This window comes from Alexandromys fortis, unplaced genomic scaffold (assembly GCF_014885135.2).
Source record: "Alexandromys fortis isolate MF-2015 unplaced genomic scaffold, M_Fortis_MF-2015_v1.1 scaffold_124, whole genome shotgun sequence".
NCBI classification, from domain to species: domain Eukaryota; kingdom Metazoa; phylum Chordata; class Mammalia; order Rodentia; family Cricetidae; genus Alexandromys; species Alexandromys fortis.
This window is the reverse complement of record NW_026067995.1, coordinates 3,045,562-3,069,805: the sequence shown is the minus strand read 5'-3', so window position 1 is coordinate 3,069,805 and position 24,244 is coordinate 3,045,562. Positions and strand designations below refer to the sequence as shown.

Sequence of the window (24,244 nt, the reverse complement as noted above, 5' to 3'; positions counted from 1 at the left end):
TTTGAATAATAAGCTTTTTGATGTATCTAGGGTAGTTAAATTTTGAGTCTCCCCAAACAAGTGGGTCAGCACATTAAATTTGTTTGTTGTAGGTACTCACACGTGACCCTGGCTCCCCAGTTGCTCCGGTGTTGCCGGTAGGTCCAATATCTCCCTGAAGAGACAAAGGGCAGTCTAAGCATTACAGGAATGCATATTATAAGGGGCATCATCCAAAATAGTTCAGTTGTGACACCACGGTGTTTGTCACCAAGCGTGGCGGTGCACACCTTTAATCCCAGCACTCAGGAGGCAGATAGTGGACCTCTGTGGGTTCAAGGCCAGCCTGCTCTACTTAGTGAAGTTCCAGGACAGCGAGGACAACACAATGAGACCCCGTCTCAACCTTGTACCCTCCAATAGAATGATGTTCATCAGCCAGGGGCAAGTGTGGGTGTTAGGTTCGAGGTGTCCCTCTCTCGTACACTCCAGGGCAGTTACCTTAGTGCCTGGTTCACCTTGCAGGCCAGATTCTCCCTCAGTGCCTGGAAGTCCCTAAAAGAGAATGATTTGACATGTTACAAAGGCTGGACCAACCCCATAAGAAAGTGGTTTGGGTTTCAACTCAAAGGTTAGAGTCTGCGTGCAAAAAGGGCTTTCCCTGCCTTCACACACTTCAATGCTTAAGACAGGTATTTTCTGGGATTCTTTAACAGTTCAAATGTCAAGAAGAGCTTTGCTTGAAACCAGGACAATAAAGAACATTTCTCCCCCAGGTTTCCATCTTTGAGACATTAGAAGATGTGAAATAATCTACTTCCTACAATTTCGAGTTATCCATCCCTGGATTCAAAGTTGTGCTTTTGATGATCACATTCCTTCCTACTGTGCCCACTGAAACCCGCTTTCTTAAGATCAATTAATCTTTTCATTATTAAAAATAAAATCCACTATTTGAATTGATGATGAGGTTGTCACACTGAAAAGGAGATACAGATGTACTGAATTATTTTTCCAGTCTTTCTTGGTGAGCCTAGCTTCGTTGGGCAACCTTTTAATTATTTAGACCTTGAAAACATATTATTTCTTGCAATCTTTGTCTCTGAAACTTGAGCAGTGGCTGCTGTGTTGTGTGTGTCTCCTGGCGATACCAGTGTGTTCTCCGCATCCTCCATGTGCTTCCCAGGCCTCTTTCTCCAGTCTCCCTGTCCATCCATCTTACTGGCTCACTGAGAGTTTAGTGTATGTATTGATCATATTCACCTGTCTGTCCCAGTGTTTTCCCAATTCACCCCCCACCCTGACCTACACATTTTTAAAGAGAAATCCTTCAAGATAAATTGTTCTGCCACACATTTTGGATGTGTGGTCTTCTGCTGGAGAGAGGTCGACTGGCCAAGGGCAAAATTCTTAGAGAAACTGTCTCCCCTTTCCCCTGAAACTAACAAAGGCCAATAGTTCTTTAGCTTAGGGTGAAACTGTGGGCCTCCCCCCTTTTTTTTTCTGCTCTTCTCTGTTTCCTTCCAGAAATTCTTCAATATTTCTGATGTGCATATCAGACATTTTTATGATTATTAGAAATTAAAATATTGTTCAGATTATTTAATAGTATTTTAGATGGGAGGAGGTTCAATTTTTCTTTTTCATAAAACCTCTGCAACCCACATTTACCATTTCTCAAAGTGAAATAAAATAAAAAGTAGGTACACAATAGAAGAGGCGAGCAGATAATGAAAGTCCAGTTCCTGGCCAGGCAGTGGTGGCACATGCCTTTAATCCCAGCACTCAGGAGGCAGAGGCAGGCGAATCTCTGTGAGTTTGAGGCCAGTCTGGTCTACAGAGTGAGTTCTAGCATATCCAAGGCTACACAGAAAAAGTCCTGTTCCACTTCTTAGAGGAAATTAGATTTTTTTGTTGTTGTTTTTTGGTTCCTTGGTATTAACTTCCATGACCCAGAATGTGGAGGCAGAGCGCCCATGTTTTGATCTGAGATTGAGATTACGCCTAGCTAGTGCCTTAGTCTCTTCAGCAGAGAATTGTGGGAAATAACTGGACCCACCTCGTGAAACTGTGCAGGTCTGTGGCAGCAGCAGAGTATGTAAAGCTGCTAGTGGCATAAGCGCGCTTCAGTGGTCACGCTTCATCAGAGACAGGGTCCTCCTGGGTCTGCTGCTCATTTTTTCTCTTGCTAGTGGGCACACTCTCCCACTGCCTCCAACCACTCTTCAAAACTATCATGTTTTCCTCAGATTCTCAGTGCCGCTTCACATCCTTATCACAACAGACTCTTAATCTCTTGAAAGCTATGAAGTTCAGTACCCCGTGCAGTCTTCAGGCTGGGGAATGAGGCACGGTAAGGCCATCAGCGCTATCTTTAGTCAAATCTAAGCCAGCTCTGCTCTTCAGAAGTTTTAGCCTTGGGTGGACAAGCAGATTGTGGCCTTTGCTCCCTCACAGCCTTCTTCCGGACTCAGGAAGAAGTGAGACCACATCTGTCACATAACCTAGAAATGTCAGGATGGTTTGATTCCTCTTTTTGATTGTTCCATAATAAAAAAGCTGTAGAATTTCTCTAACAAGTATCTGTATGTGTCTATCACTTCGGTTTGCCAGCCTCCTCCTACCCTTTCCCCCTCCTCCCCTCCCCTCCCTCCTTACCCTCCCCTCCCCTCCCTCCTTACCCTCTCCTCCCCTCCCTCCTTACCCTCTCCTCCCCTCCTTCCATCCCTCCCTCTCTCTTCCTTCCTTCCTTTCAGACAGGGTATCACACCACAGCTCAAGCTGCCTTGGCTCTCACTGTTTCTCAAGCTGTGCCACCGTGACCGCCTTCCACGACCTCTTTATAGGTAGATCTGTCCTTACTTGTATTTGCTGAAAAACATTTCTCGTTCAGCTGTTAGGATTATTTTTTTTTCCAAAATATGGTTCTGATTTCATCATTGTCTTGTTTATATAATCTTATAATAGGCCAAGACAGAAAGTTCAAGCTTTTTAAGAGAGTACATGAGACCTTTCAAGGTTCTCCTCTAATTAGTTACCGTTCTCTTGTGACACGAATATCAAATATTTCACACAGCTCCATATTCTTAGGCTCTCCCTCAGACCATCCTTCCCGGGACTCTTGCATCTCTGGTGCCCTCTCTCCTATCACTAAAGCTTCTTTCTTATTATTTCAATTTCTCCTTTTTCTTTTTTTAAAAATTGAAATGATTTTAAAAATTATTCTTACTTTTTTTTACATCCCTCCCTCCCTCCTCTCCTCCCAGTTGTTCCTTCCTGCCTTCCTCTATCCACTCCTGCTCCGTCTCTATTCAGAAGAGGTCAGACCTCTTATAGATATCAACCAAACATGGCATATCAGGTTGTAGTAACACTGGCCACTCCCCTCATATTAAGGCTGGGCAAGGCAACCCAGTATGAGGGATAGGGTCCCAAAGGCCAGCAAAAGAGTCAGAGACAGCACCTGCTCCCACTCTTAGGAGTCCCATAAGAGGACCAAGCTACACAACGGTTACGTCTATGCAGAGGGCATAAGTCAGTCCCATGCAGGCTCCCTGGCTGTCAATTGAATCTCTGTGAGCCCCTATGGGCCCTGGTTAGTTGTTTCTGTGGTGTCCTTGACCCCTCTGGGAGATCCAAGGGTTCTCCCTTGATTCCTCCTTGTTACTCTATGTGTCTGTGGATTGTAGCATACTTATCCTATACTTTACAGCTAATATCCGCTTACAAGTGAATATATACCATGCCTGTATTTCTGAGTCTGGGTTATCTCACTTAGGATAATTTTTTTCTAGTTCCATTCATTTGCCTGCAAATTTCATGATGTTATTGTTTTCTAACATCTGAGTGGTAGTATCTGGTACACATGTACTGCATTTTCTTTATCACTTCTTAGGTTGAGGAACATCTAGTTTGTTTCCAGGTTCTGCCTAAGAGTGGTATCATTGGGTCTTGAGGTAGATGAGTTTCAAATTTTCTAAGAAACCACCATATTGATTTCCAAAGTGACTGTACAAGCTTGTACTCCCACCAGCAGTGGGGGAGTGTTCTTCTTACTCTACGTTCTCTCGAGCATACATGTCACTTGTCATAGGTGTATGGATTTACGTCTGGGTCTTTGTTTTGATCCCATTTATCAACCTGTCTGTTTTATGTGGATACAATGTGGTTTTTATTACTATAGCTCTGTAGTGCAGCTTTGGATCAGGTGTGGTGGTAGCTTCAAAAGTTCTTTTATTATACAGATTGTTTTAGCTATTCTGGGTTTTTTATTTTTCCATATGAAGTTGAATATTGTTCTTTCTAGGTATGTAAAGAATTGTGTTGAGATTTTGATGGGGATTGTGTTGAATCTGTAGATTGCTTTTGGTAAGATGACCATTTTTACTATGTTAAACCTACTGATCCTTGAGAATCTTTCCATCTTCTGACATCCTCTCTAATTTCTTCGTCAAAGATTTAAAGTTCTTGTCATACAGATCTTTCACTTGCTTAGTTACAGTTATACTGAGATATTTTATGTTATTTGAGGCCATTGTGAAAGTTGTTTCCCTGATTTCTTTCTCCACCTGTTCATCATTTGTATATAGAAGGGCTACTGGTATTTTGAGTTAATCTTTTATTCAGTCACTTCGTTGAAGATGTTTATCCACTGTAGGAGTTCCCTGATAGATATTTTTTGGAGTCACGTATGTATACTATCTTATGATCTGCAAATATCAATACTTTGACTTCTTCTTTTCCAATTTGTATTCCTTTATCTCCCTTAGTTGTTTTATTGCTCTAGCTAGAACTTCAAGTACTATATTGAATAGATATTGAATGAGTGGACAGTCTTGTCTTATTCCTGATTTTAGTGGAATCACTTTGAGTTTTTCCCCCCATTTAATTTGATGTTGATTATTGGCTTACTGAATATTGCCTTTACTGTGTTTAGGTTATGTCCCTTGTGTACTTATCTCTCCAAGTCAATCTCGTTTTTTTATGTTTCAATAGACATGTCTTATTTTTCTCCTCCCCCAGGTAGGGTAAAGCATCAATTGCTTTCTCCTTTACTTCCCTGTCAATATCTGCATTCCTGACCCTAATCCATTGCAGTATAATGATTATTGATGTTAACTATACTCTGAAACAGATTATTAGCTAATAAAGGAATCGGTGACCTTAAATGCATTCTTGCATCTCCAGTTAAGTGCACAGTAAGAGGCATGGCATAGTCAAAGAAGGGGAACTAGGTCTCCAAGCCAGGAACAGAATAAAATTTTATAAAGAGTAATTAATAAAGAATAGATCTGCAAGAAGTAGACCATATAGAACATTATTGTGTTAAAATTGGTTAATTTTGATGTGTGTTTTGTTTTGTTTTATTGAGACAGGATTAATCTGGGTCAGTTCTAGCTATTCTGGAACTAGCTAGATGGCATTGAACTCATAGAGATCTGCCTGCCTCTGCCTCCCAAGTACTGGGATTAAAGGTGTGCACCACCATCATCTGGTGCTGTGTGATTTTTACAATAAATTTCAAATAAAGAAGTGGATGTTTATTGAAAAGGTTATGGAACTCTTAAGGACTCTGAAGAATGATACAATAAAGATAAACTGGTGATGGAGCAGCTGAGGGTCTGAGGGGAGCTGCAAGAGGTAAGGCGTAAAGGTGGAGGAATACCCTTTTGTGGGAGACCTAAAGAGGGAAGGATACACATAAGGCAGCATGGCTGTTCAAAGAGAAAAGATGAGGAGAGGGTGATGTAGGAGTAGCTTAGGGTGACTCTGTTTCATGAAAGCAGATTAGAAAAGCAGTGGGTTTCTTGTCTAGAAAAAGAAGGGCACACAGATTTTTGCCTCTGAGATATTAGTGGGCTACCGAGGTGGATTCATAAACCATGTCCAGACGTCAATAAGTGATGTAAGAAGAGAAGCCTGACTTATAGCAAAACCTGGGAAGTTATATGAGTCTGCAAAAGGCTAATGAGAAGATAGGGATAGATAGATGATAGCTAGAGAGAGAGAGAGAGAGAGATAGATAGATAGATGATAGATAGATGACAGACAGAGATAGATAGACATATAAATAAATAGATAGATAGATGATAGATAGATAGATGATAGACAGAGATAGATAGATAGATAGATAGATAGATAGATAGATAGATAGATGATAGATAGATAGATAGATAGATAGATAGATAGATAGATAGATAGATGTTAGAATTTTCACAGATGCCAGGGAAGTGGGGTAATGTATGTAGTTTGACTACTAGAGTAAGAAACAGAAATGAATTGATTGGCTTGCATAATTATAATCAATGTGGTTTACTATTCCAAATGCTATTGTACATAGGGTGACTTCAAAACTCCCCATTCTCTAAAGGACGTCGCCTCCTAGAATGGAGAGCTATCAAGTTAGTTCTCATCAGTGAAGGGAATTTTTTTTTTCACTTTTTGTTCAATCATTTCAGTGAACTGATTCTTAGAGGAGAGCTTTGTATGTGTGAAATTATCTCTACACATTGTTTCTGCCATTTAAAGCCAGGGTGTATTTTCTAGATATAAAAGAAAATGCTATGAAATTATTCTTCATGACATATACTTCATATATCTAATTCACTTTGCTTTGAAAAATATTAAATCAAAGATTGGCATGAATCACAAAACATTACCTCCACACCCATCTCTCCAGGAAGTCCAGCGTTACCAGGTGGTCCTCGAGGTCCCTGTGTACGTTGAAGACATGAGAATCAAAGTTTGCTTTTACATAAACCATGCATCTCAGTTTCATTTTAATAAACACCATTTGACTGGCAGTTTACTTTCTTTATAAATAAAGTTATAACTTTAGTTAATTCATCTGTATTGTCTCATGAATGATGTCAAACTATGCCTGTACTCAAAATAAAAATAGAGTAAGTGAGATTCCATCTTACACCTGTAAGAACAGCCAAGATCAAAAACAATGATGACAATTTATGCTGGAGAGGCTGTGGGGTAAAGGGAACACTTCTACATTGCTGGTGGGAATGCAACCTGGTACAGCCCCCTTAGATGTCAGTGTGGCGATTTCTCAGAAAATTAGAAAACAACCTTCCTCAAGACCCAGTAATACCACTTTTGGGTATATATCCAAAGGATGCTCAACCGTGTCACAAGGACATGTGCTCAACTATGTTCATAGCAGCTTCGTTTGTCATAGCCAGAACCTGGAAACAACCTAAATGCCCTTCGATCGAAGAATGGATAAGAAAAATGTGGTACATTTACACAATGGAGTACTACACAGCAGAAAAAATAACAACAGCTTGAATTTTGCAGGAAAATGGATGGAACTAGAAAACATTATTTTAAGTGAGATAACCCAGACCCAAAAAGACAGTTAATCACATATACTCATTCATAGGTGGTTCTTAAGCATAAAGCAAAGAAAACCAGCCTACAAACCACAATCCCAGAGAACTTAGACAACAATGCAGACACTAAAACAGACTTACCTAGATCTAATCTACATGGGAAGTAGAAATGACAAGATCTTCTGAGTAAATTGGGAGCATGGGGACCTTGGGGGAGGGTTGAACGGGAGGGAAGAGGCAGGGAAGGGAGCAGAGAAAAATGTTGAGCTCAATAAAGATCAATAAAAAAAATAGAGTAAGTGGGGCTATTACATTTTACTCCTTAATTCACTCACTCATATTTTTTTTTTTTTTTGGTTTTTCGAGACAGGGTTTCTCTGTGGCTTTGGAGCCTATCCTGGCACTAGCTCTGTAGACCAGGCTGGTCTTGAACTCACAGAGATCCGCCTGCCTCTGCCTCCCGAGTGCTGGGATTAAAGGCGTGCGCCACCATCGCCCGGCCTCATCTAACAGATATTTATCAAATACCTAATAATTATCAAATATGGTGCTCTTCTAGTTATCTTCAAATGTGAGCTTGTTTATGAGCGGCTGTCTGGGTTATTAGTTGATATGGGAGAGCTCAGTCTATTGTGGGAGGCACCATTCCCTAGGCAGGTGGTCCAAGGCTCTACACGGACGCAAGCAGAGCATAAATCTGCCATGGAGTCAGCCAACAGCATTTCTCCATGGTTTCTGTGTCCAGGTCCTGCCCTGTTTTCCCTCAACATTAGACCACATCCTGTAAGTTGAAATAAACCCTTTCCTCCTCTAAGGTGCTTCTGGCTAGAGCGTTCTATCACAGCAACAGAGTGAAGCCAGAACACAGGCTTTCACAATTCACCTGATTTAACATACACGGCAGTCATATATCTACTTAATAGCCCCAGCAAATATATGTCAAACAAAAGTATTTTAAGGGAAAAAATATGTGATTTCCCCCTCTGTCTCTATAGTCGGGCCTTTTCCAGATACCATAGTATAAGGCTTTTTAGTTTGGCTTCTTTCATTTGGCAGCATGAACTTGTGATTACCTAGGAATATTTTAACTTGCTGGTTCATTTCTTTTCTTTCTTCTTTGTCAAAGAAATGAATGCAAAGAAATATACTCATTCTTCTGAATTTTAGGTTCCCCCCAATACATGTTCTTCACTAAGATTAGAGATTTTCCATTCTACTCCAAGTTTTCTAAAAGTTTGTATTTCATTTTCTACCATGAATGGGGATTTGTCAAATAATTTTCCTGAATATATTTATAACACTGTATTTTTTCAGACTATTTAAAAAAAGATCTCTATCTATCTATCATCTATCTATCTATCTATCTATCTATCTATCTATCTATCTATCTATCTATCTATCTATCTATTTATCAATCATCTATCTATCATCAATCATGTATACAATGTGTTGCTGGTATGTATGCCTACATGCTAGAGGGCACCAGATCTCATTAAAGTTGGTTACGAGCCACTATGTGGTTGCTAGGAATTGAACTCAGACCTTTGAAAGAGCAGCGAGTGCTCTTAACCTCTGAGCCATGTTTCCAGCCTCTTCTTCAGACTATGAAAGTAATGGATTGCATAGGTTTTTGAATGCTAAACTCCATTTGCATATCTGGAATAAATCCTACTTGGTCATGATATACAATACATGGTGTTAGATGTGATCTAACTTCGTGCTGAGGACTCTGTATTTATGTTCCCGAGTGACACTGGTCTGTGCTTTTCTTTTCCTGTAATGTACATGTCTGTTGGTCCTGGGATAATTCTGGCCTCTTGGAAGAATCCAGGAAGAAGTCTTTCAGCTTGCATCTCAGGCTATAGAGAATTCCCATCATTTGTTTGCTAAATGTTTATTAGATGTTGTCAAGGAGACCAGTACCCAGGGCTACTGCTTTCTGTATCGGAAAGCTATTGGTTATTTATTTAAGTGGTTAACCAACACAGACTTGTTCAAATGATCAGATTTTAAGTGAATTTTGTTAAAATAGTCTTTTAAGTAGCTGGTTAATTATATCTAAGTTACAGAGTTTGTGGATATAGGAGCTATTCATCGTTTTAATTTGCATGTGATCGGTAGTGAAGGCCTCTCTCTTGTATCTTGTATCTGTGTCTTTTTATTATTCTCTGCCTGTGAATTAAGAAATATTTTTCCCTTTTTATAGGCTAATTAATTTTTAAAATTAGTTTTGACTTTTGTTTTTATTATTTACTTTATTATTCTTACTCTACATTTAATTTTCTTATTTCTAATTTGAAGCCTAGATTATTTATTTGGAACCATTTATCTTTTTAATATTTATTTTATTCTTTTAAAGAAGTGATTCATTTATTTTTTATTTTATGCACATTGGTGCTTTGCCTGCATGTATGCTGTGTGAGGGTAGCAGGTCCCTGGAATTGAAGTTACAGACAGTTGTGAACTGTCATGTGAGTGCTGGGAATTGAAATCAAGTCTTCTGGAAAAGCAAACAGTGCTCTCAACTGCTGAGCCATCTCTCTAGCCCCTCTAATATATATTTTTTAAAATTTATGTTACAAATTCCCTTTTAGTCTTGAATTTTTAGGCTGCATTTTCACTTTAAGTTAGTTAAGATATTTGAAAATTTTCTTCTGAGTTTTATTTTGTCATTATTGCTGTTATTTGTGTGTGTGTATGTTTATGTGTGTTTATGGATATGTGTGCACCACAGTGTGCTTGCAGAGGCTAACGAACAATTAGGAGTTGATTCTCTCTTTGTATTGTGGGTTGCAGGGGCTGAACTAAGGTTATCAGACTTGGCCCCTTGCCCTCTTTTACCTGCTGAGCCATGTTGTTGGAATGAGATTTCCTCTTTTAACACTATATTATTTAGAAATACATTTTTAAATATCCTGAAATTGAGATTTTTCAGCATGTCTCTATTTTTAATTTTTAACTTAATTCTGCTATGATCTGTGAGCAGAATCATATGTTTATTCTTTGAAACTTGTTAAGATGTATATTTTAGCTCACAATATGGTCAATATTGGGGAATGTTTTATGTGAGATTCAAAAGAATTTGTATTATGTTGTTGAATGAAGGTTTGTTTTTTCTCTTGGTATCTACGGAAATTTACTTTACTTATAGAAAATGTCCTGGTTCCTGGACATTTGCATTAAATTTACAATAGACCTTGTCCCTACACTCATTTGCCAACGAGAGTTAACCAAAGGCTAAAGAGAACAACAGAGGACCCGAATGACCAAACGGAATCAAAGGAAGATGGGCACTAAACCTTTCTTGAAGGGTGAGCTAGTATTTTGAATTTGTGGGTCAGGTGGTTTTTGTCTCAACATAGTCAACATTTCTGTCACAGCTTGGAAGCCATCACCCACAGTATGGCCACGGTTTAGAGGCACTTGATTTATAAGCAGTGACTGTTGTGCCAGCTTCATTTCTTTCGGTTTGTGTGTGTGTGTGTGTGTGTGTGTGTGTGTGTGTGTGTGTGTGTGCACTTAGCAATGTCTGGGTGTTGCATGTTTCCTGTGACTGTCTGCCTCCCCTCACATTACCATGACAGTGGCTTGGAAGCTCTCAGGCCTCCTTAGCTCTTTGTTTTTGATTTCTTCAGCCCATCTATAAAGGTGGGCTATAAAACCCATCCTTTATGCGCAGTTACTTGGAACATTTTATATTCTGCAGAATAAAACGTTCCCCAATTCTCTTTATTCTTTATACTATTTATTCACTGACTGTGTATGCATGGTGTGTGGGTGCACTAGCCACCAAACACAGATGGACGTCAGAGGGTAGAATACAGGACTAGTTTCTCTCTCTCCTTCCACCATGTGGCCTGGGGATCAGACTCAGGTGGCCAAGCTTAACTGCCAGCTAACGCTGCTTTATCACCAAGTCATCTTGCTGGTCCAAACATGTCTCTTGAATGACATTTTCTTTTCTCTCTTTTCTACTATCTTCATGGAACTGTATGTATGTCTCCAAACAATAGTGTCTTTGTGTGAGTGCAGGCCTACATGTATGTACGTGAACCACATGCATGTCTGGTACTGTTGGAGATTGGAAGAGGCATAGGATCCCCTGGAGTTGCAGTTACAGGTGATGGAGGGCCATCACATGATTTCTGGGAAACAGACTTGGGTCCTCTCCGAGAGCAGCAAGTGCTCATGAGCTCTGAGCCATCTCTTCAGCCTCAGCTCTCATATTAATAACTTTAGTGAATTCTTCTGATCTGAATCCCACAGCCAAAGTAACATTTCTCAAAGGCATCTCAAACTCATCACTCAATTTGTAGTCTTCAGTTCTCCAACCCAAATGGTTCATTGCTTTCTTGCTTCAATAAATGATATTTAATGCAAGAAGCCAGACACTCAGGAATAATACTTCAAAACAGGCTCTGTATCTCCTACTGCTTTTAACATCTTTGGAATCTTTCCCCTCTCTCCACTTCTTTCTTGCCTGCTTATCATAGACTTTTGGCTGCATCTTATCTTGATCTTGGCTCTTGACTCTTTCTACTATGTGGTTTGATAAGATTTATAAGACAATAATCTCATCATTGCTCCTTCTCTCTGGTGCCATCCATTTATTCTTAAGATAACTGTACAAATCCCTTGGAATGGGCTCACAGGTCTCTGTGTGTGGTCAGCATGGCCCTTTCTCTTTTTGTGTTGTAACTGCTTTCTGTCCAACTGTCTGGAACTGTTTCCTCATTTTGGCTCAAATAACTATTACTCTCCTTTCATATCACATGGCTTTGCTCATGGAAGCTTTCTTAAGCCTCTAGATTATGACAGCTTATTTATCATTGATTCTCTAGATCTGAACTCCTACATAGTTAGTCTTCTCTATCTGTTCTGCCCTATAATTCAATCCAGCACAGATAGAAGACATTCTTTAAAAATGTCTATAATGAACATGCACAGACTTTTTCTTCACAACATTCCTTAAACAATATACTGTAGCAATTATTTACATGTTTATATTTTATTGTTTGTTATAAATATCCCAGAGATGAAAGTACATATGAGGAAATAGCTGACAAGAAGACACGATTCCGTTTTCTATGAGGGTTTTGAGAACCCACAGACTGTCTCTGAGCAGTACCCTGAACTGCTTCCCCAGGGATATTGAGTTCTGGCTGTGCTTTCCGGTATTTATCTCAATTTATAATTATCTATTTACATATGCAATCATTTAATTAATACCTTCTTCTGTCACTAGACTGGAAACTTCATGCTTACTGTTAAACACCAAGAGCAGATTCTTTTTATTTTTATTTTCTTTTCATGGTTTTCAAGACAGGGTTTCTCTGTGTATCTCTAGCTGTCCTGGAACTCACTCTGTGGACTGGGCTGACCTCGAACTCACAGAGATCTGCTTGCCTCTGTCTCCCTAAGTGCTGGGACTAAAGGCGTGTGCCACCACTGCCTGGCAAGAGTAGATTCTTAATAACTATTTGTCCACTGAATCAAAGAACGGTGACTTATTTAATAGACATGCTTGCCTTACAATGAAGAAAAAGTTTTAAATTTTGGCTCTAGAGAGATTATAGATCTTATTATATTATTGTCAAAATATAAAATACATTTATTTCTGTGCCATTCTCTATTTTGTTAATTTCTATAATGAACTAGTAGTTCAAATATGTGACACAAAATCCATTAGACCCATCATAAATTGTTTTATATTTTATTTGCCAGTTCCATGACACTGTGACCTTCACATTGACATTTAAAGTGCCATGAAGTCATTTTGTTAACAAATCTTTCCTTGTATAAATTGTAAATAACAAATCTTTCCTTACATAAATCATAGGATTTTTGGCTCCACTGTGACCACGGCTCGATTGACACATTTACCTAATAAAATCCCGTCAGTCTTCATTCTGTTTCCACAGTGGAATGCTACTTACAATGTCAATGATACCTTTGGGCATGGCCTTTGTTTATTAAGTTTAACAAACACACATTGGGCAAATGAACTATTTGGGCATCGCATCAGGAAAGGAGATGAAAGGGTAAAAGAAATAGTCCCCAGCTTCAAGGAGTCTATGGGGTGTTCAGATAGTTCAGGAAGCGGAGTAAAGAAGGACTGTAGTATTTCAGGTCAAATAAACGTTAGTGATGGGACAGCACATGAAACAGAGAGCAAATCAAAGGTTTAGTTATAGGAAACCAACGCCACATCTTAGATATTTATCAGGCAAGAATTATGCATATTGCAAACCCTTACTGTTCGGTGAGCTTATGTCATAGCTTAAGGATGAACCTTTTATTCTTGGGTAACTTTTTCCACTTGTTCCTATCCAAATTAATTACACAAAGACCACCTGTAGACCGTTGTGTCACCTGGTGATAAGATCAGCTCAGTGGCTGAAAAGGCTTCATTGTATTATGGGTCTCAGAAACACGTTACAGCATCTTGCATCTACATGACTTCCCTGAAGAATGACGTCATTGGTAATAAAGACTAAGCTGCGAGAAAGGAGCGGCTCTCAGTCCTTCCTTTGCACAATGCTCTTTCCATGGAAACTCCGGAACTGAAGCATGCCTACGGCTTTGAGCATGTGTTTTTCTATTGTAGATGTAGGAGCGTTTCTGTCATATTTTCATATTTGGGCCAATCAGATACAGAGACTGGCTTCATTATAGGGCCTTCATTATGGAGCCTGTGACTATGTGGCAATGCAACAATCATAAGAACAGCAGGCCAGCTAGACAAAGCATTTCTGAGAGTCACTAAGACAGTTTCCTTTTTTCAAAAGCATAAATAAGGCCCTTTTAACAGTCACAGAGAAAAGTACCAAATTTGACTGCATGAAGCCATAAACACAGTGATAACAACACACACACACACACACACGCACACACACACATATATATATATATATACGCATATACGTGTTTATCTGTATCCTGCAGAGTGGATACAGGCACTGTGGACTAACAGTCATGGAAAGTAAATGTACCTCATAAAAAAGCCACAATTAGAAGAGCAAAAATCAACTTACTGGTTCTCCGGCAGGCCCCCTGTCTCCCGGGCTGCCAGGGAGCCCTTGTAAGCCCTGGACAAACAAAAGAGAAACTTGTAGAAAAAGAGATGACATCTGAAAACTAGTTTTAGCTAGTTTACACACCTTGCCTTTGCCTGTAGGTTCTTTTCTATGTAATCCTTAATTTTCCCTTTTTGTCATAAAATATATATAAGGTTTATCATAACCACAGAATATAATTATTTAGCATTAAGTAGATCCACAATGTTTATCAACTGTTCCTAGCATCCATCTTCAGAACCTTTTCATCCTCCCATCCTCCCAGTTAAATCTTGCAAACAATTCATTTATTCCTATTGTCTCTTTCCTGGTTCCCTGTGACTAGTTTTGTCTCTGAATTTGGCTGTCTAGGTAATTTTTGTAAGTGAGACCATATGATAACTGTTCTTTTGTGTCTGGTTTATTTAATGGGTAGAACGGCTTCAGGGTTCCTCCTTGTAGCATGGGTCAAAACACCTCTATTAGAGTTGAATGGTATTTCTATGGATGCATAAACCACCTTTTGTTTCTTCATCTGTCAGGGAACACTAAGGTCACTCCACCTTTTGACTATTGTGGACTTGCTACTGTGAACATGGGTATGCAGTACCTGACCACAGTATAAAGACATGCTAATAAATTGTTCTATATTACAGTACGTTTCTATGCATATATTGTGTAACATAATGGATTTTTTTCTGGCATTTTATAAGAAAAGTTTGTTGATCATTACCTAGAATAACTACTTAAATTAATAATGAGTACAAATTAAAAGTCAATAATAAGATATAATTTTTAAGACAGAAGACATTGAACAAAACAAAAAAAAGCACAAAATAGACCTAAGTCTAGTCATAACAATTAGACTAAAGAGAAGTGGGCCAAATACTGTAATTAAAAGGCAGAGATTATGAGAATAAAATACAAGACCCAACTAGAAGATGTTCAAGTTCAATATCAAGATGCATATGGGTTAAAATAAAATTGGTGATAAGAACACATCAGGTAAATGGCAAGCCTATGAAGGACTAGCAAGTGTGATGCTCATATCAAATTAGGCTATTTCCAAAACAGTATTGCCCAGAAAGCAATAATCAAACTTGAACAAAATTATAATAGCATTTCAAACTACATGAAAGAAACTTAGAAAGAATCAAAGAGGAAAATCAGAGACATACAAGACTAGAGATTTTTCCACACCTATTTATGGATTGATAAATGCTAACATTAAAAACTCAGTAATATATGAAATGTTACAATTTTTATGATTTAGATAATTAAAAATAGCCATCCAGGCTCCATGATCCCACGAAACTATCGGCCTTTCTTTCTGATTTTGATTTTTGGGACAGACGTACAGGTGAATGGGAACAGTGATGGTTCATAGACAAATACACCCTTCCCAGTTTTCAGAGTTTTTAGGGTACTACATATTGTTGGGGTTACTTAGTATTTGCTGGTACCATCTTGACAGTTTGGTTTCTTGGGGGTGGGGGTAGATCAGTGATAGATCATGTACTCAGACCCTGGATCAATCTCTACCACAAAAAAAAAGAAAAGAAAAGAAAAAGAAGGAAGATGAAGGATGTGAGAAGGAAGGAGAGAGAGGAGGAGGAGGAAGAGCAGGGGAACTTAGAGGAGGATTCTTCTACAGATCTTCTGAGTCTCTTCATCTCACAGGTGAAGAAAATAAACGCTAAACAGCCAACCTATTAAGCCAAGGTTGTGCTGTTTGTAGGAGCATGCAAGAAAGGTTGTCTGATCTCTAATGTATCCTTGTGTTATAGAGTATTGCCTACTTTTGACAGTATCTAAATGACTAGAGACTGAAAGATCATATGAATCTTTGGGGCTTATTTAGCTTTTCTAATGAAACATTCCCTGCTTTTCTGCAATTCCAGTTCAACTAAGTCAGTGGAGGCAAAGATATCACAGACCTCCACAGCTACGATAAACTCATTGTTTTCTTCTCATAGCTGTGACGTCTGCTAAGGTAGCTGTACCCTTCCAGGAGCCTATGGGCCTTGTGTGCTGTAAGACAGTTGTAAATTAATCCTAGTACCATTCACAGGGTTAAGGAAATATACCATTTGTCTAAGCTGGAAATGCATATAAAGTTCTAAGGAAGTTTAACAATATACAGTAATTCTATTTCAGGGTACCTCATATTTTTTAAATTAAAGGAACGGACTTGAGCTCAGTCTTGTCTGCAATATAGCAAAGTGGTCAAAAATCTACAGATGTGTGTCATTCACACAGAAAGGATTATAAACCCCAACCCGATGAGTATGAAGACACAGGGATATTCTTTCGGAATGTCTCCAGTTAATGACAAGAGGCCAAACACAGCTCTTTTTCAGAGCCTTCATTTATTTTCTCCCTTTTCAGTCTCTGGTATCTTAGAATTGATCATTGTCAAATACATCGCTATTATGGAAAACAACAGGCAGGGGGCAGCAGATTCCAAATAGGAAGAGGCAAAGTTGTCACCTGTGACAACCACCACTAGCTGAACCGCATAAGTCCTGGCCTTTTCTGACTCCTCAGCTATAATCCATTTAAATTATCAAATTATTTAAATTTAAGCCATAATATACATTCATATGAAAAATCAAAGTGTCATTAACATTATGATTCAGAATGAAAGCAATTAAAATACTTAACACAGTTGTGTGCTAATTTATGTAATTATCACGCGTATATGTTTACATATGCATTTTTTCAATATTTCTCTCCTCTTCCATGATGACAGTTACAGAAATGATTGATCCTCATGGAAAAAGCTGTGTAATTCTGGTAAGATGTTAGAAGGCAGGGAACTAAACTAACATATTTATAAAAATACTGGAAACTCTTGAAGCAGTATAACAAGAAAGCAAGAAAGCACGATTTGTGTGGCTCTACACTCCAACAGGCAAAACAGCACTCAAGAAGAGTAAGAACGAAACTAGGTGAGAGGTCATAGAAGCTTCTCGTATTCTCTATTATGCCCTGCTGTAGTTATGCGTCTTACCATTTCATTTTCAAAGGAGTTTCAGAGAAAAATTAGTCACGATGAAAATGAAGTAAAAGTGACAATTACCACATTGGCTCAAAGATTAATGACAGTAACACATCAAAGGCAAAAACTTACTGGGTTTCCTTGAACTCCCCTCTCGCCTGGGCTTCCAGTCTTGCCCTACACATGGAGGAAAAATTCTTAGGTCACATAGCTCTTTCTCAAAGTAGCACAAAAAAAAATGTAAAAGGCAGGGAGTTAAAAAACATTCATACTTAAGGAGACATGGTTTATTACTCACGGAAAGACCCTGAGGCCCTCTTTTGCCTTGATTTCCTTTTTCACCCTAACAGAATATAAATGTCAGATGGATTGGTCAGAATTTGAGTCAAGGTCTTAACACATAGTACCACACAGAAATAAAGGCGTCATCAAGTATGTAGCTCATTATTAAAAACTATGAATTACGTATGCAACAAAAATTGTGCACACCATTATTTAGATATGCAGGTCATAATTGTTTTTCAATATATAACTGCACATGAAATGGAGAATCAGCAAGTACCTTGGCACCATGTCCTCCTTGATCCCCTGGAAGGCCATCTGGTCCTCTGGGTCCCTACAGATAGAAGAAAATAACCCATTTTCAGTTGAAATACTCTTTTTAAAACATTAATCAAGTTCATGATTTAAGGATTTTATGCCATATAGCAGCTTAGATGAGAACAAGACTATCTACAAGAGTTGCTGGGATTTCTATAACCTAAGGTTTGCTCATTTTGTTTATTTTTTTTTTTTATTTCTCAGTAGTCCTCTGGGATTTATTCTTAAAATGATGCTAAAGTTGGCTTATAAGTGGCTGGGTTGTTTGCCTTAACCGTCTCCTTGAGTTTCATTATTGTGGAATTGCAATTCTCTCTTTGCATCTTTAGAAAACGAACATTCAGGACACTGCACTTGCCACTGCCTACTGAACAGAAGTTACTAGAAGCTGGCAGGGGCACAGGATAGGTAGAGAAAGTCCATTTAAGCGCAAATCTTTCCGGTATTTACTCAGTAACTAACTGTAGAGAAGCCCCAGCTGCTCTCCTGTAGCGACAAGTCATGCTTTCTAAAGCATAGCTATCTGAAGGGCTTTGAAGGGGACTTAATTCTGTGCCCTCCACACGAACACCTACTGTAGAAAAGAGATGGCCGTGTGGTTACAGACCCACGAGCTTCTTCATTATGGAACCTATGGAATGCGCAGTTAAACCGCACGAAGAATAAGTAACTGAAGGACCGAGAAGAGGAGTCCACAGGGAAGCAGACCTGGTACATTTGTCCCAGCAGTGGAGACGCCATCTGAAAGAGCAGCATCAGCCTCGTGGGCTTGTGAGAAGGACAGACAGATGGACAGAATGAGAAGATGCGTAAAGGATGGTGAGTCTTAGCTTGGCCAGGCTGGCTTGGTGGATGCAGAGAAGTGTCGAGAAAGCAAGGCAGTTGGTGACGGGTGATTATACAACCCCCCCTGTCAAGTGCTGATAGGAAGGGCCCCGTGTTGGGGGCCCCATGCCTTCTCCTATATCCCAGGAAGGTCCAGAACGTTCTTATCAAAAGCTGTTTGCTACAGCAGGCCTCTCCAGGCTGGATTCCTGAGCTTCCTGGATCTCCAGGCCACGCAAGGGTTTGGAGGGAGCACTCACGCCCACAAGGACCTGTTGCTCCACTCTTCCTGTTAAAGTGAAACCATATGCAACTACTCATTTGTATAAATACTCTTATGCAAGAATGATTTACCAGGATTATCATTGTCGTTATTATTATGATCCTGGTGCTGAACTCGGGGCCTCTAGCATGAACAGGCAATTCACTACTGAACTACTGCTGCCCCCCGTCTCACACTCACTGTTTCGTTTACCAAGAGATGCATCCGTGCTCAGAGTGATAAAGAGAATCATGTATAGTGTAAAAAAATGTCTAAGTCAGGCGCTCACATTAAGGTCATAAAGCCAAAGGCCGCCATGTGAGGTTTTGAAAACAGTGTTCTAAGGAAGACTGTGGCTCTCTATGCTTCAGGTAAGAGTGAGCTAATGGTCTAAAGGCAGAGCTTGACAGCCTTTAGACACATCCTGGGGGTAGACACATCCCGCTGGCTATTGCACGGACTCCTAAGACAAAATAAACTTTAGGACAAGGTCCCAAAGAATTAGATACACACTGTTATAACAGGTACAAAACCCAGCATGATATTAAGAACCTAACAGCTTGAAAGTGTCTCATGGGTCTCTCATGAGTATGTTCTGGGTGAAAGCATGCTACAGGAAAATACCCACACTTTCCCCTATGCCATTAGGAATGTCAAAGCTGGCCACGGAGAGCCGGGAGAGGGTTCGTTAAGGCCAGAGTGAGAGCTGAGTACTTCAACTCCATTAAAGAAAAGCACATTTCACATTTGAAATGTAGGTAAGCATATTAAACAGTTAGCCAGGCTCATGAGTGATGCATTAGGCGTCGGGCCTGCTATTTCATACCAATATTAAAATTAAAAGGAGAAACCACAGTCAACTAAAACGTTATCATATATTAATACTTCATTTACTTAGGAAGACTTTTATGAGAATCCTAAACCCATTTCTATGACCCCTGAGATAAATTATGATAGGCTGAGTGTCCATGGGTGAAGGAAATACTGCATCCGCAGGACAGATGGACTCAACATATTTATGTGGTCCTGAAGTAGGATGTGGATCTTGGTATGACCCCTATTAAATTTTAACTCACATGCCTAACTAATGATGCCGATGCTGTGCAGTCTTCTTTCTGGCCCTTGCTCTACACAGCTGGAACCAAATGATCCGCTGAACAAGACTAACACTAGCACGGCTCTTAAGGGAAAGGTTTCTGATAGAAACTTTTTTCTAAGTCTATCACGTGAGATGTTTTAGCTGTTGCCTAACACTGAGCTTTAACACAAACTACCAAAGGCCACTTTACCTTAAGGTGACAGGCAGTTCCTTGAAGGGGCCAATTTGCAGAGTGTTTATGACCATATAGGTTTGAATTTTCCCAAAAAAAGCTTAAGCTCTTACATATTCCCACCATAGTTGTCCCTGCAGTCCATTTCAGTCTTAAGCAGCATGGTCTCGATAGCTAATTCTTCAGTGCCTGCCTCTTCATACCTCTGCTCTAGAGAGTGCTGAACTAGGGACCTCGTGATAGAAGACTTAGTTCAAGCCCGGGTGGGTAGGTGAGGTCCCTTTGCTTCTATCACTTCTCCTGTTGAGCAGCTATACAGAAGGCATTGCTGGGCAGATAGCAGGGGTTCGTTTTTATCACTTATCCTCAGAGGTTAACTGTGTATATGAAAGGCAATGGTTTAGGCTGTGCTCACGCCTAGCTAGCTTCCCATCAGGCCAAGCCACCATCATCTAGGACTAGAGTAGAGGATGTGTTAGCTTACATCATCTATACAGAAGAAATAATTTCCCAAACTGCATGAAGTACTTTAGTGATAAATGACTTCTCTGCACTCAACTATTCTCTCGCTAAACATACCAGCTAGCAGAAGGTTGATATGAGCAATGTTTTAAACATAAAGGGTATTTATGTAATAATTCAGTATTTATGACTACCTCTTAATGGTTATCTTGCTATCTTTTGCAGCTATGTAATAGGCACGGTTATACAATCATCCTATAGGATGTTACAAAAGTTTTCATGATGCTATTATGCTATTACTTAGATGTTGGCATCGTGGCCTCCTTGACTTATTTTTCCTTCCCCTTGGTGGGTTTTAGTACTCCATGGTATTTAACAGTTTCTAGACCATAAGCCACAAATTTGGAAAGTCCACTGTGGTCTGAAACCTGAGGGGTAGTTTACATAGAATCCTCTGGGCTACTAGTTAAGTGTTATATAAACTGTAAGAAATCAGCAAAGGTTGGGTAGATATATGGTGGGTTATGGTGGGTTGTCAGCAGGCAGAATCTCCTAGGAAGGGTCTTAGCAATGGTATTTGTATGACCATTCGGGAACAGTACAAATCTCCACATAAATAGGAATAACAAATAAGCATTATGATCACTGTATGGGTTCAGAATACAGGTATCTAAGAGTGGAGTTTCCCTTCAGGGTCCTGTCATAGAAAGTAATGGCAGGTGTGCTAGAGGAACTGATTCCTTTGGCATCAGAGAGTGGGCCTGAGATCTTGAGCCAGACATTTTCCCTACTTACATCAATAGACTGGATCAATAGTGTGCCTGTGTATGTGTGGGTGTGTTAATATATACATTAGTTACTATAGGTAGTCCACCTAATAGCATAAAAACAGCAAAAAACCTGACAAATGTTAGCATTGTTCTAGAAGGTGTAGAGCTGGCTTTGTCAAACACATTAATATGAGGTGACTCTCTTGAGGTTACCGTACTTTTGTGGTACTTACCCTTTGTCCTTTAGGACCCGGGCTCCCAGGTGCTCCTCTCGCCCCAACAAGACCCTACATGTTGAAGATGAAAAATCTCAAACAACAAACTCACAGCACCTTTACCAGAGCAGTAGTTATACCTTTCTTATGTAATGCATTTCTAATGGTGGATTTTAAAAATGATATTCATTAGCCTCCCTACAAATAAATTTTAAACAATCAATACCATGTGCTCCTCCTAATGTTCTGCTTTTAAATATTCCACTTTTTGGAAAAATGTCAGTTCTGTGTGAGATGTATTGGAAGGATTTAATATTCATTGGACAAATAGTGCCCAGGAGGAATGCACGTGAGCAACAGAGGAAGGAGATGTCCACTCAGCCAGTCAACCCAGCCTGCTGTGCATGGTCCACCAAAGAGGCAATGGCTATTACTGTTACAATTTCATTGTTATTATTAAAGATATCGATTAGAACCCCATGTGTAAAATTTATATATTTTCTTAGCCCACGAAAAATGCCATAAATGATTTTAAATTCGTATCTCAAAAGTGGTTTATAATGGAAGTTTAGTTGCCATATTAAAGTCAAGTTTATTGTTTCATTAAGTCTCCTATAAAGATTTATTAGAAAATAGCACAAATATAAATGTGTAGAAGGCAATTCTTGACAATGCGATCATTTAGCCGAACAAAAATAGTATGTTCCCCATGTGCTCTTCATAGCTGTGAGCTTTTGACCTGGTTTACAATACCAGACATGAAATCCCTCCTGTGTAGCAGGCCTCAGCTGCAATCACAAAGCATTGGTTCCCCCGTAACCACCATACCACTATTGCACCAGTGGGTACAGTTTGCAAAGCCTAGAGTTGGTCAAGACCTTTGATTCTTTTCTCCACCAGCAAGCCACATAGCACCTTCTAACATAACACTATGAAAGCTAGCCAGCAGGGATTTTTCTGGTCTATTTGAGATTGATTTATGTCCTGTAGCCCAAATGCATGGTGTCTTCAATTCTCCGATCTTTCCTTGTTGTCATGGTGAGTAACAAGAGCAATGGTGACACCCTGGGTTGATCTGGGTGTCTTTGGGGCCTCCCTGACCAAACACTCATAGAAAGACATCCTGCTCCTGGCACTGAGATTTTTCATTTAACAATCCATGTTTTCTGTTTCATTATGACCTCTGGGTAGATAAAAATGGATCAAATTTCAGGATCTGAAATTTACTAATTCTTTTATATGAATGAAGACATTGACAACCGTGTTTTAGTCTTTCTTGTTTTAGAAGTCAATATGTCTATGAACATACAGAAAACAAGATTGCTTTTTTAAAATGGAAGCATCATGAAATATAATATAAATAATTTTTGTAAGGGGAACTTCCACCCTGACACCACTGAGGCTGAACTTCTTCAGACTCATGCTAACATTGTCAAACCATGACAAGCAAATGTTCCCTCTTTAGGGGCAAGATTTAATTATCTTTCTGAAAACAACAGATGGGATATATTTAAAGCCCAAATTTTACTTACCAAAGGCACATTTCCTATGAATTTCGACTGTTTGTGAATATTTGCATTTAAAAAAATGTTAAAAAACATATGCTTGTGTTTTGTTAATTCTTCAGATCTCAGCTGTTTTTTGGTTACTGATTCTATTTTCTTACAAAAGGAAGATTATATATGTATATATATATATACATATATGTACATTAGTTCAGGTTAGAGACTGAAATTGGTTTCTATACATAGCAGGGGTAAGGAAATTCAAGATATTGAGGAATATTTCAGAATGCTCATACAGTTTGGGTGGCAAGCATCTCCATTACCTTATACATGACTGATTTTACATAAGACCCCAAAGAGAGCACAGTAAAAGCAATGGATTTAAGTTAAAGTAGACATTTAATAAAGGATCACAGAGTTTGTTCTATACTTACAGGTAATCCCAGTGGGCCTATGGGTCCTGGAGCCCCAGGAGGACCTGGGTAGCCCTACGATTTAAATAAAATATGAAAGACATAAAATCAATTATTTTCCTTTAAGAAAAAAATAGCAAACTAAAAACGGTAACAAAAACAACAGCTTGATAAAAATCATTCTTTTTTACCCACAATGAAGCCCAGGAAATAGTCTACAGTAGAACCACAGAAATTAAAGGTGTTTTTACATGGAAGTTGCGCATCCATTTGTTAGGTCCTTGCTTGAAAAAGAAGGTCACTAGGTGGCACTGCGTGTTGCAGCACCAGGAAGACATCTTCTGTGGCATCTTACATGTAGCTATGCGCTATGATGCATATTACAAATTACAGACTTGTAAGAGAAGCTAGAGAATTCCACAGCCAAGAAAGGTGGATGCAATTAGTCTCTCAACTTTTAGAAAGAACACATGGATTATGGCACTAACGCTGATTCGGAAGGTGCCTCAGGAGGTAAAGATTCTTGAAATTGGTTGACTTAAT

The 24,244-nt window shown here is 39.2% G+C and overlaps 1 protein-coding gene across 2 annotated transcripts in view; it reads right to left on the bottom strand.

Moving 5' to 3' along the window:
- Nucleotides 1-24,244, bottom strand: part of Col24a1 (collagen type XXIV alpha 1 chain) — a 234,275-nt gene that overhangs the window by 79,426 nt on the left and 130,605 nt on the right. For both annotated transcript variants that reach the window (XR_007595037.1, XM_050160215.1), the window contains 9 exons: nucleotides 23,723-23,776; nucleotides 21,802-21,855; nucleotides 17,941-17,994; nucleotides 17,677-17,721; nucleotides 17,511-17,555; nucleotides 14,357-14,410; nucleotides 6,639-6,692; nucleotides 481-534; nucleotides 101-154 (listed from right to left, as the gene is read on the bottom strand). Coding sequence is in view for 1 of the 2 variants with exons in the window: in XM_050160215.1 (XP_050016172.1) it covers nucleotides 101-154; nucleotides 481-534; nucleotides 6,639-6,692; nucleotides 14,357-14,410; nucleotides 17,511-17,555; nucleotides 17,677-17,721; nucleotides 17,941-17,994; nucleotides 21,802-21,855; nucleotides 23,723-23,776 (468 nt within the window). In the remaining variant the exon portion in view is untranslated. The remainder of the gene's footprint in view (nucleotides 1-100; nucleotides 155-480; nucleotides 535-6,638; nucleotides 6,693-14,356; nucleotides 14,411-17,510; nucleotides 17,556-17,676; nucleotides 17,722-17,940; nucleotides 17,995-21,801; nucleotides 21,856-23,722; nucleotides 23,777-24,244) is intronic.